The sequence below is a fragment of the Procambarus clarkii genome, chromosome 75 (assembly GCF_040958095.1).
Source record: "Procambarus clarkii isolate CNS0578487 chromosome 75, FALCON_Pclarkii_2.0, whole genome shotgun sequence".
In the NCBI taxonomy this organism is placed as follows: domain Eukaryota; kingdom Metazoa; phylum Arthropoda; class Malacostraca; order Decapoda; family Cambaridae; genus Procambarus; species Procambarus clarkii.
The window spans coordinates 23,424,815-23,441,432 of record NC_091224.1 but is presented as its reverse complement, the minus strand read 5'-3'; the positions used below and the strand labels follow the sequence as shown (position 1 = coordinate 23,441,432).

The 16,618-nt window shown below is 40.7% G+C and overlaps 2 protein-coding genes across 2 annotated transcripts in view; one reads left to right on the top strand and one right to left on the bottom strand.

Annotated features, from left to right (window-relative positions):
- Nucleotides 1–16,618, top strand: part of LOC123771697 (platelet-activating factor acetylhydrolase) — a 101,300-nt gene that overhangs the window by 1,594 nt on the left and 83,088 nt on the right. The window lies entirely within an intron of this gene.
- LOC123771695 (M protein, serotype 24) lies at nucleotides 4,038–16,020 on the bottom strand. The gene is made up of 5 exons (XM_045764342.2): nucleotides 15,739–16,020; nucleotides 7,945–8,057; nucleotides 6,231–6,338; nucleotides 5,989–6,084; nucleotides 4,038–5,533 (listed from the first exon to the last, which is right to left on the bottom strand). The coding sequence occupies exons 2-5, from the start codon at nucleotides 8,053–8,055 to the stop codon at nucleotides 5,198–5,200; spliced, it is 651 nt and encodes a 216-aa protein (XP_045620298.1). The 5' UTR covers nucleotides 8,056–8,057; nucleotides 15,739–16,020; the 3' UTR covers nucleotides 4,038–5,197.

Genomic DNA, 16,618 nt, shown 5'->3' with positions numbered 1-16,618 from the left:
GTTTCGTTTATAGTAAAAAAAAATATACTCGACGAATAGGAATAAAGTAGCCTTGAAGTCCTTGGTTATCGATATGCCTTCAAACCATAACCCATATATTTTAAAACTCAAAAAAGGCGGGGTTTGATAACCAGTAACCTCCTCCTTCCGCACTTACAGCTCCTTAGGCATTAGGCTCGTTCCCTCAGGTACTTCCCAAGAGATACACAGTAAGGCGTTTCTCTTATATCAGTGTATATGCACTAAAAATATTTGTAAATTCTGAACTATGTAATGGATTAAAGCATATTTACGGGTTGGTAGATTCTATAGCGCTGGCATGGTTAAATGCCTTAAGCCCAACATTAAACAAATGTGACATAGTTCTATTTGCCTTAAGGCCAACATTAAACAAATGTGACATAGTTCTATTGTGTATCTTAAAATATATTACGTTATTTTGGACCTGAATTATGTTTTTTTTTTTTTTTTTTGCAGGGATATTCCTGCGCGGGCCCTAAGCCTCTGGCTGGCCCACTGCGCGGGCCCTAAGCCTCTGGCTGGCCCACTGGGCGGGCCCTAAGCCTCTGGCTGGCCCACTGGGCGGGCCCTAAGCCTCTGGCTGGCCCACTGGGCGGGCCCTAAGCCTCTGGCTGGCCCACTAAGTGTTGCTTGTTTTTGTTTTACTTGGGCGGAGTATGAGTATTCATGACTCGTGTGGTCGCTTCAGTAAGATTTTGCCATATGTGTTTAACAACTTCTTCTGCTCTGTTGAACCTAAGTTGAAATCGTAATGTGCACTGTGTAATGTAACTGTGCACTGTGTTAGATAAACATCATTTGTGAATGAGCTGTTTCAGAGGTTTAATGTTGAGAATTACAAACTCTTCAAAATTACAAAAGAGAATTACAAAAATTACTCTTCAAAAAACGACAGAACGCTGTACAACATCCCAATTCATGTCATGAAAATTATATTTTAAAAATATTAGTCATGGGCTTTTTTTTTATTTATTATTTTCTACCACAGACGTGGCCACACATTAACAATGCTAACCACATATATACATTTTCTTGCCTGTGCTGGTGTTCGCCTGAACCAGAGGTCGTATTACACCTGTCCACATGTTCCAGTTTCTCTGCATTACACCTGTAAACTTATTTATTTTATTTATTTATTTATATGCGGAAAATCCACAGAGAAATGGGAAAGAGATGAACGTTTCGGCCGATCTGGGCCTTTGTCAACACTTGATTCAATTTGACTTAAATTATTTATTCATTTATATATTTATATTCAAGAAGGTACATTGGGGGTTAAGAGAGTATCTAGAAATGATGTTGAACTGTTATTTGTTATTCATTCATAACTGAATGTTATTCATGCCTAAACCACACACCAGATGAAGGGACATCGATGTTTCGGTTCATCCTTTACCTTTATCACGTCGATTGTGACTTGATAATATTATGTTATTCAAACAATCACCATATAATCCTACTAGTTTTATTTTCGTTATTGTTACATGCTGAGAAACTAAGCTAATTAGGTTATCGTCGCCTTATGTTATAAATTATGTAGTGTACACTAATATGATGAATACCATTTAGTGTAGGAACCATTATATGGGAATGAATGGCTAGTTACACAACACATAAAGCTCTGTGTTCGGCATAGTTCAAATGAAGTATATAAGACAAAAATAATTCGTGAGGTATTAACAGACACACCACGTCAGCTGCTGTCGAGAGTAAATTGCCGCACCTTATAATTACACAGAAAGGTGTAACCAAAATCTCGACGTATATACACTCGAGAGTATTTAATTTTGTCCTGGACAATGTTCAGTACTAAAGTACAGTGTGGCCGGTCAATAAGCTAGTGTGGGGTTGTTGTTGTTGTTAAAGATTCCGTGCTACCTGGAACATAAAGTTCCAAGTAGCACGGGCTATGGTGAGCCCGTAGACCTTTACTACTGTGGGGGGATTAATGGCTTGATAAGATACACAAATGCTGAGTAACCACCGTAAAACTATCCTCTGTATTTGTTATAAATGACTTATTATAATAGGCAAAGACTCCTCAACAGTTAATACATTTTATTACGCCAGTTCTAGAAATCTATAATGCTTTGTTACGGTAAACTGACAGGCATGACAGGTACTTATATGTTGACAGCATTGACGGTAAATAATACAATTCCTTCACACTGCATCCGTCATCAACGTGGAGTGACAGTGGCTGCACACATGGAATATAGACACTTGGTGTCTATGCACTTGGTGTAAAGACACGAGGAATTAATTATAGCTCTGAACAATGTTAAGCATTAAAGTATACTTTCTGGTGGTCAATAATTGTACTATGGTGACTTTGATATCATTCAGAGGTTAAGCTTCAATCCCAACACCAACCAACGTGGTATCTGTATGTCTTATATTTACAATGTTATTAAAAACTGAAACAGGCGCTGAAACGAAAGTATGTACTTTAATATAGAAAAATGCATGTTCTTGTTATATCATTCGAAAGTTAGAAATTGTCAAATTTACCACAAATAGAAATCCATTTAGATAAATTAGAATATGTGCACATGATTAGCCTATATATATTTAAAGCATAAGTAACTAGTAGAAAACTTAAATTGTGTACATTTATTATTTTTCAACATACTATTTTTGCTAGGTTCGGCGATATCAATATTTATTATAGTTAGTCCAAAATATGTTACGGAATGGCTTTCTGTAACTTGCGTTGTACTTTCATCGAAAATGGCAGCATCTAGCTTTAGTTGAAAGGGTGTCTTAAATATTTTAAATTTTTGGCATCGAAGATTTACCAGTTCAACATTTTATTAATAGGTGGTTATACGATAAACCATCAGCTGGTCGTTAATTGGTTGATAATGTCGCTACATTTTGTCTCTTGGTTTTTGAATAATTAAAATATTTTAATATCAAATAAAATAGGGATATTACCTGTATGAAAAGAAGGGGAAGCTTGATCAGTAGTAAAGAATTTTCGCAACTACATTCCAGTTCAACTATTAATAGAACTGTCAAATATGGCTAACTATTATTGGTTCAAAGTACAGTTAGGTTCATTCTTTTCTAAAGTAGTTTGAGCTAATTACATTCTGCTGAAACTGTAATTTTAACTTTATTCTCCAAAGAAGACCTCAACCTTTAATTCAACCTTTAAAATAATTAACAATCGTCTGATGCTTATATCTTCAAAAGGTATTAAGTGGTTATTGGTTTTGTAGTTGCCAGAGCAACATTTCCCATCCGGCATTCAGCTCCTTCCCTGAGTTAATGGGAAATAAGCTGTACGCTTTGTTAATCTATGGGAACAATGATAAAACCTTTGACGAGCCGCTAACTTCCTGTTCCCCTCGAGGCTACTAGACATGGTACCTCTTCATGTAAATATTTGAGAATGTGGAGCACCACCTCAGTGTGAGAGAATATATTGTGAATCCTAACTTGAGGATAATTGTTACATTCAGACCTCTGGAGTGCTGCGCTATTTTGATATGAGGACAAAGCAATTATCATTTTATTCAGATATTACAGTAGCCCATAGTCCTGTATCCAACTGGTATAACTATCTACGGGCTCACCATAGCCCGTGTTACTTGGAACTTTTTGTTCCATGTAGCGAATCTTTAACAACAACATCCAACTGGTGCTGGATTTATTGCGTTAAGATTCATTATGTAAGTTTCTCGAAATTCTCTTCAGAAGGCACTGCTCTTTTTCAAATAATTACAACTTACCCAAATGGAGTGGAACCTTTGCTCTGCCAGCACCATTGATGCAGAGAGCATCCAATTACTGAAAAGGGTTTCTCAAAAGGTAAGCTAGGCTTGCTGTGTAGCTTCTGCCAGCACAAATTCCTTCCGGTGTTTCAAGGTTGGATGAGATATGCCATTTAATGCTATACTGTTTTGGAAAAGATATTCCAATTTATATGAAACGTCTGAAGCGAATAGGTCACTGCTACTGCTGTACTATTTTACTAACAAATATGAGGAAATATGAATCGACACCGTAGCGTTATCTAGATTGAATTTATTTTTAAGTTTAGGCTTTACATATTTAGTACTGATTTATATTTTAAATTTTAAATTTGATAAATACTACTGCTAATTTTCTATGGGTGTTTACTAGTATATTTTTTTTTATCTGCATTGAGGCTCATCCTTTTTTCTCTGCAAAAGGAAACTGGTGTATTGGAGCTGAAATGAAGGTATGAAAATATACTGTATGTTATTGTTAAATGCTGAGGAACTGCATTATACAGTACTTAATAAGTAGATCAATACTATGGTCTTTTTGAATTGGGTTGATGCTGACCAACCATCAAATATACATTAAAGCTGAGCATAGCCCACGACATTAGTAAACTTTAAGTGTACATAGAAAAAGCTTTATACACCTGCGTATACATTCTTGTATATCATCAGCATTATTAGAATTCCAACATATCTCTCAGAAATTCTCTGTGTAAATTCTAAAAAGTGTAGCGCTCGTTTTTGGTAAATATACACAGAGAGTTTGCTTTAGTCCTGAACGATGTTCAGGACTTAATGAACATCGTCCTGAACAGAGAGGAAATGGTAAACATCGATGTTCAGGAAAAAAGTATTCTTGCTGGTTGGTCAGTAAGTACTAGTAATCAAATATCCCTCCAAAGGTTGATTGGCCTTAATCCCAGCGCACCACCATGCCTTCTATATTACCTTTGTGAATGTAATACGAGCGCTTTGGCCAAATAACTACCTATAGGCTCCCTTATCGTGAAGTCCAACAAATCGGAGTGGTCGTAATAGGATAAATAAGCCGAAATTTGATTCTGTTTTTCATGATATATACTCTGAGTTTACTTTATAATGTGCTATTTTCGGGACTAAAGTATGTCCTCTGGTTGGTCAGTAAGCTTGGGAGATATATTATACATCATTAGGCTACCCCATTTTCTGTCCAAATATTGAGTTACCTAGTCCTTGGTTATATTTAGTAATATGTACAAGGTCAATAAGTTCTTGTGTGGCCTTGATAACCTTCCCGCGGTTGATTGGCCTTAAGCTCATTTGTCGCATAATAAGTGTACAATTCGTTGCCATCAGTTTTTGATTGGCCCTAAGCTCATTGGTCGCATAATAAGTGTACAATTCGTTGCCATCGGTTATTTGAGATATGATATCCAGTTTACTTAGTCTAGTAGCATGGGATCATGGTAGCAGTCGTGGCAGTTGTAGATGCTATGGGGTCCGCAGTATGTGTAGGGATAATGACGGTAGAGATCGCGTAATGTCATTTGGTGGTTCTTTTTCTCCCGGTGGAGGGCGTGTTGAAGGCGGTCCAGGTCATGACGAAGGTGTTGCTTATCTATATCGTGGAGGGAATGAGCCCGACGAAGTTTCACGTGACATTTCCTCTCTGCGTCGACCAGATCTCTACTGAGGGAGACTTCGCTGGATACTCGACGCCTATGTTCCTCCTCGGCATGGGCTCGGGCGCTCTCCAGCTCCTCCCGCAGGAGCCTTGCCTTGGTACCAAGAGTAATTTTAGTAAGATTACGTGGCAGGAAAATAACTTAAAACATATATACTACAAATGATCCATTAAAATCCTTAAAAATACCACACGTAAAATGTTGCTATATTAACTTTTAAGACCTAACATGTAGCAAACAAGTGTAAGGACAAAGATTAACTCATAGTCCTTCACACTGCTGACCTGGTAGGAATGAGAGTCGGAGAACCTCAAGGGTTCTTGAATGTCATAGTTATCCTGCTAATTAACGTCTTACCGGACTCCCTTGATCTCTTCTGCACACATCAATTTCAACAGAACAAACTAGCTAATAAGTACTTTATCATACTCAAGTGTTTGTGGCAGTCACGTAAAATAGGGATGAGAATGTTTCTGAGAGTATCTGCAGATATAACGTAAAAAAACAAATACATAGTGATGCTCATCTACTATAATTGTAAGCCTTACCTCCTCCTCCAGTTTCTCACAGTTGGATCTGAGGCGACGGTTCTGGTCGACCAGGTCGGAAGAGTGGTCTTTCAATCTTAAAGTTGTGTCATTGACCTGAAAAATGGGAATCATCTCACCACTTTGAGTTCGTAAATGATTGTGATATTATGACGCGTGTTAGTGTGTAAGGTGAATTGTAGCACGTATGATGGATATTAAAGTAATATATCTGATAATACAAGTATTGTAGTAGGTTGTACCTCGTCCAGAGAAGCTACGGTGCCCCGGTAGCGTGCTGAGAGGTCAGAGTAGCGTCGTTCAAGGTCAGCTACGGTAGAATGTAAGGTCGATAGTTCGTCACGCAGCTCCTGCAAAGGCAACAACAACATCATGACTCCCTTGCGAGAACTGATGTTAATAAATAATTTAGCAACAAATATATTACGTTAGCCGTACGACATATTGGTCCAGGACGGACCAAAACGTCGCCACTTTCAGTTCACAAGTGTGGGCTGGGTTCGATGTTCTCAGCCACGTTAGTGTGACATTGCAATCTAACAATAATTATATGCCAACAAATATTATAAAGTTTCATTAGTTTTTTAAACAGGACACTTAAGTAAAATGATACGCAAATGTGTTTTCTATTGTATTGTACTGATATAGAACTAGACAAAATTGATTTACGAAAGTTGCTCCAATGGTGAGCGGTTCTTATGCCACAGAAGCAAGGGGACGCGGCGAGGCAGTCCCCCCCCCCCTGCTTCTCCTCCACTAACATTCGTAGTAACATCAAGGAAAGTTCACAATTTAGACCAAAAGTGGTCGAGGCGACGATCGCGTGTCGTAGAGCTGTCATGGTGGAGGTTACACCGTGGCGTCCTCGTCATTAACATTGATTACCGGACGCCTCGTCTCTTGTCTACAGGTGTTGATGGCAAATCTTGCTGGAAAATTGCCTAATGATGGGGGGGACTAGGCTGCATTTGGTTCTGTTTATCTTGCAGAGAAACTCAGAGATGTGAGGATTTTAATTTGTAACGTAATTATCAGGAAGATGCGGTATATATAATTATGTGTCACTTGGAAGGGATTCGAGGATAAGGATTTGGGTTAAGACGGAGAAAGGAATGGTCCCCAACCACTTGAACTGTCGGGGATTGAACATCGACCCGCATGAGGCCAGGTATACAGTGCCAGTGTTAATAGACGGGAAAACGTGTGGTGGCGGGGGGGGGGGTCAAGGTCATTAAGGGTGAGGTAATTAAGGATGCCGTTAGGAATGATGAAGTAGTTTGAACGATATTACAAAATATCTTTGTAAAGAATTAGTTTAGCAAGATTGGTAGCAACTACATTTTTCTTCAATCAAAAAGTGTTCTACCAAGTTTACCCAAGTGATATTCAGTGATGTCATGTGTATAAATCTATAACTAGTATTGATAATTACTTTCTACCAAAGACACACACAACAGCGTTTGAACCACCATAAGCCTTTAATACGCAAACAGCCTAGTTTGAATGTGATGGTTTGTTGCTGTTTAAATTCATTTTCGATCCATTGTTAACTAGATTTAGAGTTATTAAGGCCTTCTCTACCTCTACAGGCCTTTGTCTCATGATGTACTCACCTTAACTAGCTAAACTTGTATGAATCGGCGTAGAAAGAGTTTAAATAAGTTTGAATATCTTCTCGTGACCTCAGTTGACCTAGCGTGACAAACTATTTACCAAATGTTGACCAGACCACACACTAGAAATTGAAGGGACGACGACGTTTCGACTTGAGAATGGTCCAGGACGGACCGAAACGTCGTCGTCCCTTCAATTTCTAGTGTGTGGTCTGGTCAACATACTTCAGCCACGTTATTGTGACTCATCGCCTGCATATTTACCAAATGATCTGTAAAAGAGTGACATTAAACTAGCATGAAGTACGCGAGTGTAGCGTGACCTTACTTGACCAGAACTGACCTGGATGTGCCTCTGGTAGCGGGTGTTCTCCTCTAGTGTAGCTTGGTGTCTGGAGCGTTCCAACTCCAGCTCACTCAGAGCCCAACACCCACAGCGTCGTCCACACCCCATCCCTGAGGAACGTCAGACAAATACAATGTTTATGAGGAAATGTGAATATCTAAATAATTTAATTCCCATCGTCGGGGGCGTGAAGCATATATATATATATATATATATATATATATATATATATATATATATATATATATATATATATGTGTGTGTGTATGTGTGTGTGTGTGTGTGTGTGTGTGTGTGTGTGTGTGTGTGTGTGTGTGTGTGTGTGTGTGTGTGTGTGTGTGTGTGTGTGTGAGCGGCCTTTCAACACTATGGCCTATCAACCTCTGGAGGGAATTAAGTCACCACAATATTGACACACCAGCAAGTATACTTTAGTTCTGAACTGAATCATTGAATAAATTCATAGTATATATATATATATATATATATATATATATATATATATATATATATATATATATATATATATATATATATATATATATATATATATATATATATATATATATTTTGACCAGATCACACACTAGAATTATAATATATATCAGATTATATACTATGAGACCACGCTCATAGTATATAATCTGATATATGGGGTTCATCTCTCTGTATTTATTCCATGTCTCTAATTTTTCCCCTGACTTCTCTTTTTGTCTCTTTTTTTTTCCCTCCTTCCTCTTTCTCAACTTTGTTCCCCAAGACCATATACGAGCCAGCCAGCCACACCACCCTATACGATGACCTTTGATACACAAATTTCCACCACATTATCCTTAAATGGCTGGGCCTGGAAGCAGTTACATTCATCTTTTGTTATTTGATGGACCTTCAACATATCACCCAGCGGATCGTGCGACCATCAGCGTAGCTTTGAGAGACTGTTCACGTTGGTTACTGAGCAGCGGCACGTCACCTGAACAGTCTAATGATTCGCCAACTTTACCGTCTGCTGATGCTAACTTGTTTTTGTTAACGTCAGTTGGGGGGCTGTCTGTTGCTTACCAACTTCGTTTGTTATGGCCACGGAAGATGTTCCTTATGTTGGTTGATATACTTTAGCAAGAAGTATTCAGTACACTATATAAATTAAAAACTGAATAATTATAAGACTTTTCAGTACACGATCAGACTTTCAGCCTAATTATTCTTTGTCAAGAATAATTAGGCTGAACAAAGCCCAACACCAAACCAAGAGGTGAATACCTTCCACCTGACAGTTTTTGACATATCTCTGATTTCCCTGACAATGTCTTTAAGACGATAGTTGTAATGCTACTGTGAAGAGCCTCTCTTTATACCAAGTTACCAATCCTCATAGTTTTATACTTATTTATGTTTTCAGTTGTGATAAATACTGAACGCAAACGCTTTTTTTTCTTCTAACCCCAACATATCTTTACATTGTATGAGGTGTTTGACTAAATTTTTAGACAAGGTTAATCCTAAGGAATCTAATACGATAAATACCGGGCCAACGAGTCGCACATGGAAGGTGTTTTGGTCCATGTAGTCCGTTATCAGGGCCAATGAGACCTGTATGGAGTAGAATGGTTCATATACTCCGTGACCTGTGTCCTATATTTGACCAAACGCAAGTCACAATGGCCCCGATTATGGTGTGTGTATAGGTCCAAATACTAAATGATCAGGGCCAGTGTGGCGTGGATAGAGTGGGTGTGGGTCCAAATACTCCGTGATCAGGGCCAGTGTGGCGTGGATAGAGTGGGTGTGGGTCCAAATACTCCGTGATCAGGGCCAGTGTGGCGTGGATAGAGTGGGTGTGGGTCCAAATACTCCGTGATCAGGGCCAGTGTGGCGTGGATAGAGTGGGTGTGGGTCCAAATACTCCGTGATCAGGGCCAGTGTGGCGTGGATAGAGTGGGTGTGGGTCCAAATACTCCGTGATCAGGGCCAGTGTGGCGTGGATAGAGTGGGTGTGGGTCCAAATACTCCGTGTTCAGGGCCAGTGTGGCCTGCAAGAATATGTTAGTCTCCACCATCTCTCGTCCACGCTTATTGAGGAATATTTATACGGACCCTCAGTTTAAAAGATTTATTGAAATAACGCCGTTTTTTTAAATTGATACGTAGAAGCTGTAAATAATGTTACTAATTTTAATGTGTTATCTTGGACAATTTCGCTGCCTCCTTCCGTTTCTCCTCCAACTCTACATCACGTCCCACCTTCACTCTCGCGTCGCCTGCTCCCCCACCTTCACTCTCCCCTACTTGCTTTATCGCCATAACGACCCCTTCCCTTCCAGCTGTCCCGTCCACTTCCCGTTAACCTTCCCTCCTGCCCCGCACCCCCCCTGCTCTCCCTTACGCAGTAGACCTCTTGATTCTCCCACATCTGTGCCCTCTCCACCCTAAGGCATGCCTCTTGTCCTCCACCCCTACCCTCCTCTTCCCCAAGGAAGTAACGCTTTCCCACCACCCTATCACCAAGGAGGACGTAGTCCTCCAACCCTTTGAACCCTTTTCCAAGAAGAACCACTTGCTCTCCATTCCTTTCCGTCCCACTAGAGGGAAGGCCCCTGAGCGTCCCCACCTGAGGGCCGGCTACTGCACGCTCTTCCCCCAACCCCCTTCCCTGCAGACATTGATCCTTCAGGTAGAGGGGCTGGGGTTCTTGCTTCTAATTTGGGTACAGGAGCTTGGGTGAGAGAAAAAAAAATACCGCGACCAACCATTAGGGAACGGGGTCTGAATAATTTTGTATATTTATGTTTTTGTCGATATATTTCTTTAACTGCATTTTGTTTTTTGTTTAATTATTTTGAAATAATAAATGTTCATCTATTTAGCGAATATTCAGGTAGTTTTAGAAAAATAGGCTTTTATTTTTACATAAAATTTCTCGATATTGATTTTAGTTGTTAATTTTAAAAGTTAAAGGTAGTGAAAGTTTAAATAAAGTCTCTGCCCGTGTTATTTCAAACTTTTGTGCCGTGTGGTTGGATCTATAACATCAACAATAGCAACGAATGTAAAGAGTAATCTGTGGGTGGATGTCGATATTCAGTATAAAGTTGAGACACGCATCGCATTATAGACAAAACACACGAGTCTTCCCTCATATTATGCCAAGAATTTTGTTTTCGTGACGCTGCTGTAGCGAGGTGCAATTACTTGAGCTTATCATACACATTATAGGTAGTATTTTCGGCGAGGAAATTGTTGCATGTATTTCCGGAGTGTGTTGTATGGTGGGCCTGGGGGCATTATGTCGGCACGGGTTTATATAAAGTCGGTCAAATAACCACCTATAATTTAACCATAATTTTAGGATAAGAAACTCGACCGCGGGGGTGGATTCCTGACGGAACCAACCAAATTAATCACGCTTGAACTAGGATTGGAAACCAATAAAAAAGGAATTTTCAAAACGCAATCAGTGAAAGGGAGTTTCACTTTCTCGTCGAAAAAGTTATCGTTCATCGTAATGTTGGAATATTTTAGCTTGAAAAGTTTGCGAAGAATTAGTTATTGTTGATATTTGTTATTACCTCATGAGACCAGACGGCATGGCAGGATGTGCAGAATACCCCCGTTGAAAAGCAGAGGTGCAATAGGTACTCTGAGAGAGAACTCTATCAACATCAGAGGCCCGAGACTGTTCAACACGCTTCCACTACACATAAGGGGCATAACTGACCGCCGACCCTTTACAGTGTTTAAGAGAGAACTTGATAAGCACCTCCAAAGGATACCTGATCAACCAGGTTGTGACTCATACGTCAGGCTGCAAGCAGCCGCGTCCAACAGCCTGGTTGACCAGTCCAGCAACGAGGAGGCCTGGTCGAGGACCGGGCCGCGGGGACGCTAAGCCCCCGAAACTATCTCAAGGTAACCAAGGTTGGTTATTCATTAGGCTGTTACTTGATTGCGTCAAAATGATTACTTGCGTATGGTGCTGTATTTTTCTGTACGATTTTCGCATTACTTGTTTTGTTTACCTCCTGTATTTATTATAGTCATGGGCAGGGCCGCGCTAAGCTGGTAATAGGTCCAGGTCAGGTGGGAAATGTTGGCCACATTTCAAACTGCTCATTAAGTCTTTTTTGTAATATGTGCTAAATACGTGTAAATTTATGTATGGGTGTATATATGGTGTATTTACAAGTTACAAAAACAATAAAAGAACTGGAACCATATATAAAAAAGGCAAACACAAGCAATTGTTTTCAAGTTGGTCCACCTGGTGCCTCTCTGCCAAAGCCTAGTCACCGGTGAAATAATGACCACATATATCTGGCGTTCAAGAAATAAGTGGTTAGTATCTGCATGTCCTCAAACGAGATTTAGATGTTTTTATCGGATAAATTTAAATAAATGAGCCAACGTTAACGTCTTTATTATTAAATTCGGTACTTCTATTTTTATGCAACCTTTTTTCTTTTGTTTATATTTACATAAACGGCCTGACGCTTACGTGTTCATTATGGGGCTTTTATGCTTATGTAAACGCCGGTATTTTTGCTACTTATTTATAATTGCTCAATATTAGCACAATCCTAACCTGTGTGTGACGATGTTTAGCAACAACAGCAACCTCTTGGAGCCATTCATGCACCTTGTCCTCCTCACTCCTTCCTTCTGGAGCCTTCAAGATTCAGGAAAAGTTGTCTTGTCACATCACATATGTAAAATAACAGACATCTAAAAAAAATCCTTTAGGTCTACTATGCAGTCCTACACATGTTTTCTGAATGACCCAAAATCCTGGTGATCCTATACTTTATCGAGATATTATCACAATATACCACTGGAAGAACAGCAAACAGCAGGTGTGGAACTACACGTGTGTATCCACCCTGGCTGACACCTATATATTTTTTTGGAGTTGATCAGGTATGTGGTGCGGCCAACCACAATGAAGCCGTAAAATCAGACAAGTACAAACAAATGGAATATTCTTCAATATCTGCACCTGGCCTTCCAGGGCAGCCTTGAACCCGCTGCTGGTCTGCTAGTGTTGTTTTGGTGTCCAAATCTTTGCTTCATAGTCGCGGGAAGCTAAATTTATCCGGTTCTAACCTTCATAAATACTTGTGGCGCAAAGGCAATGTGTTAGACTAGCTCATCTTAAATCCGGGTTCGTCTGAGCGTTACAAACTTCATCCGGTGAGTACAGACAGAAGAGAGCGTGTTACCGCACGATCTTGTAGACCCATGTCTGTTGATAAACAACAATTGCTTGCACTCATAGATTGTAGTTTCTAGTACGTCTTCTCACCCCTCATTCGCCGAATACGTTCAACTATAATCCTTAATTAGTTGAGTTTAATAATGTTACTCTGCTCGTTAGGTAAGTCATGCTATCATCAAGGAAGACTGAGGAGGTAATGGTATAGAGGGCGAGCTGTTATTTTGGGGGTACTCAAGTAATATGGTTATAATTGTTGGGAGGGTAATCTGTGGTACCTTGACGGAAAACAAAGGGTAATTAAGCCCAGAATAGGTACAGCGTTTTGGCTGTACCTATTCTGGCCCTTAGTGAGAACTGTGGGAGTTAAGTGGTGTTTGTTCGGTCCTGTACGGACCGAAATGTCGCCGTCTCATCTTCTGGTGTGTTGTTTAGTCTTCAGTGTTGTGAACTGTCCACATTGACAGGAAGGCGGACGTTGAGATATAAAAGAATGTATACACACTTACATGCGAAAACGCACGAGAGCAAAAGGCTATGTTTAGGTGGTTATGCTGGACCATATATCAATAGTTCCTAATACACTGTGTAGCAATTTTTCCTGGAAGTGTTGTTTACTAATTGCTTATACCTCCAACGTAAAGAAAATGGCTATTATTCCCGACGAACTTTGCTTTTGTGACCAGGACAGGATATTCTGAAATATACCTTTTTTCCAGAACATTCCAGAAAGATTCAGTGCTAAGCAAACTTGGAGAAGCTCCGTAATGGGACCCAGTACCCGTCTCTTCCCTCTGGCTCACTCAGTGCCTCTCAAGGAGGATTACAAGATAATCGAGACCTTACTGGACCCCTTCGAAGTATGAGTACGGCTGGTAGCTCATCGAAGACTTCAAAATGGTGGCATTCCTTTTGAGTCTTTGTCGTTCTAGTCAATTGTAATTGCGTAGCTTTGGTAAACAATGGTCCCAGGAGGACGTGACAACGGGGCAAGAGGCCCTGACCCAGGAGGGCCATATCGACCATAGGTCAACCTGCCATCACGCTTTATGCTTCCCAGTCAACGTCTTCCGCGTCGTCCCTTCATGGAGGGACTCGTCCTGAGCAACTTAAGGTCATCAGTATCATAGATTAACCAAAGATGATAATTTTGGTTGGCAAGCTGCATTATAGTTAATTTTAATTCTTTGAGCGACAGAATGTCTGCTGTAAATCTTATAAATCTCATCAGAAACTAAAAAATAAAAGCTCAAATTATGTAAAATGTAGAAGAGGGGAGTACCACAAAGGCAATCAGTGTAATTACTGACGAGGACAAAATTGCTTCCAGACATCGCCACAGTACGCCAAATCGCCCCACCCACAGCTCTGCAACGCTGACGTCCACCCACAGCTCTGCAACGCTGACACCCACCCACAGCTCTGCAACGCTGACACCCACCCACAGCTCTGCAACACAGAGACCTCCAAATACCTGCATTGGCCCCTGAACAACGCAACAAGAACAAAACCACTAGCCGTTTTTTAGTTCAATATGAAGATAACCTCACCTGGTTCAGAAGGCAGTTAAGACCACGGGACATAAAACAAATATTTAAATCAAATTTTGCCATGTCAAAGACCGACTTTTAATAACAAAGCCGCGGGTCGGAGAAGTAAACACAGCATTATTCAACGTGCCCCGTGCAACAAGATCGTTCACCGACGAAGAACAGTCATGTTTTACACAAAGCGACTTGGAAAGCTCGTTTTCTGTTTGTCAAAATCGTATATATTGTTTGGTTTGGATGTATTTCCCTTGGTAACTAACCTAAACTAAGTAACTAAACTTGGTAACTAAGCCCTAGCGGGCTAACCTAAACCTATGTAGGTTAGACTAATTTAGAAGGAACGGATTGGGTTAAGTCGGATGGATCGGGTTGGGTCAGGGGTGGATTGGGTTAGATGGATTTAAATATCCACAGACAAACAGTCTTGTGTAAGACGTGACCTGCATCCTACTGCGACATATATTTCATCAGATACGCAATAAAGTGCATGTATCCCATCCCATGTTTAGGTCCGTTTTCTTCTGCAGTGAGGTCAAGGGGCCGCGCTGGCCCGGTTTCCTTTATGGCGATGAGATTCGTGACTCGATAGTCATGTCGTGACCTTCAAGACGCCTCACGTGCTCACCTAAGGTCTCTAAATGAATTTTATGTTGATATAGGTTTTTATAAAAAATTCTTCCTATGTTTCTGTGAAAATTGATCATATATATTTCATGCTTGTTTATATAAGAATAAGAATAATACTTATGTAAGCATATGTAAGAATGTAAGCAGTTTGTAATGAATATTGATATTGAGGTTTAAACACAGTAAATGGAAATTGGCTTAAGTTTTAACTTTTTGTATACTGAAAATTTGAAACTTTCTAGGAGCTGACTTTTATTTCTTGTTTTCAAACAATCCTTTCACCACCAATACTATCTTGTTGTCCCTACCGAGAACTTTCCCTCTCTCTCATCCTCTCCACTACCACCTCCTTCCCACGACTCTCTCACCCACCACAACTACCCCGTACACCCACTACCCACTTACCTGCCTCACCTCCACCAGTGAAGGATCTATATCACTTGCGAATCGATGGCTGCCCGACATGCATACTTGGGCTCGGACCTGAGGCAGACACTCTCGCTAATACGTCCGGAGCGACCTATGTCGAGCCTTCACAACACTGCACTCTCCTGCCTTGAATATTGCGGATTTCTAGCCCCTGTTTCTGCTGTGGATGTATGGGTATATATGTATTGTGTACACACAACTGGACTATGGGTGTATTGTGTGGTGTGGAGAAGGGAGAGGGCGTGTGGACACTGTGACTCCCCAGTCAGTACTGAGGCGGGAATTTCTCTGTCTGCTGCTGCTGCCTCTACCGTGTCAGGTCGACTCCTGCAGCCTTCCTTGCTGCCCTTCCTTCCTTCCTTTCCCCCTGCTCGTTCCTTCTCTCCCTTCCATCTTCCCTTCCTTTTCCTCTCCTTTACTGCCTCCTTCCCTCTCTTCCTCCTTCCCTCTCTCCCTCCTTCCCTCTCTCCCTCCTTCCCTCTCTCCCTCCTTCCCTCTCTCCCTCCCTCCTTTCCTCTCTCTCTCCCTCCCTTCTCCCCTCCTTCTCTACCTCATTTCATCAGCCTTTATTTCCTTACCTTACAATACAACATCCTCAACTCCTATAATTAATTGTTTCATGGGACAGGCAGCCAGTGTACTAACATATACAGTACATGTTAGGTTTACATTGAGGTCCGCCCCCCCCCCCCTCCCAACGTCGAATTACTGACCGTCCCCAGGATGTAGCCCCACAACAAGCTAACTCCTGGGTACCTATTTACTGCTAGGTGAACAGTGGCATTAGGTGATAGGAAACGTACCCAACCATTTCTGATTCGCCCTGGTTTCGAACCCAGAATTCCCGATTGGGAGT

Excerpts from the sequence above, each read along its gene's own strand:
- LOC123771695 (XM_045764342.2), bottom strand. The coding sequence starts at position 8,055 with ATGGGGTGTGGACGACGCTGTGGGTGTTGGGCTCTGAGTGAGCTGGAG. Across the intron at positions 6,085-6,230 it reads CCGTAGCTTCTCTGGACGAG|GTCAATGACACAACTTTAAG; the intron begins GTACAACCTACT and ends CCCATTTTTCAG. Across the intron at positions 5,534-5,988 it reads GTGAGAAACTGGAGGAGGAG|GCAAGGCTCCTGCGGGAGGA; the intron begins GTAAGGCTTACA and ends CTTGGTACCAAG.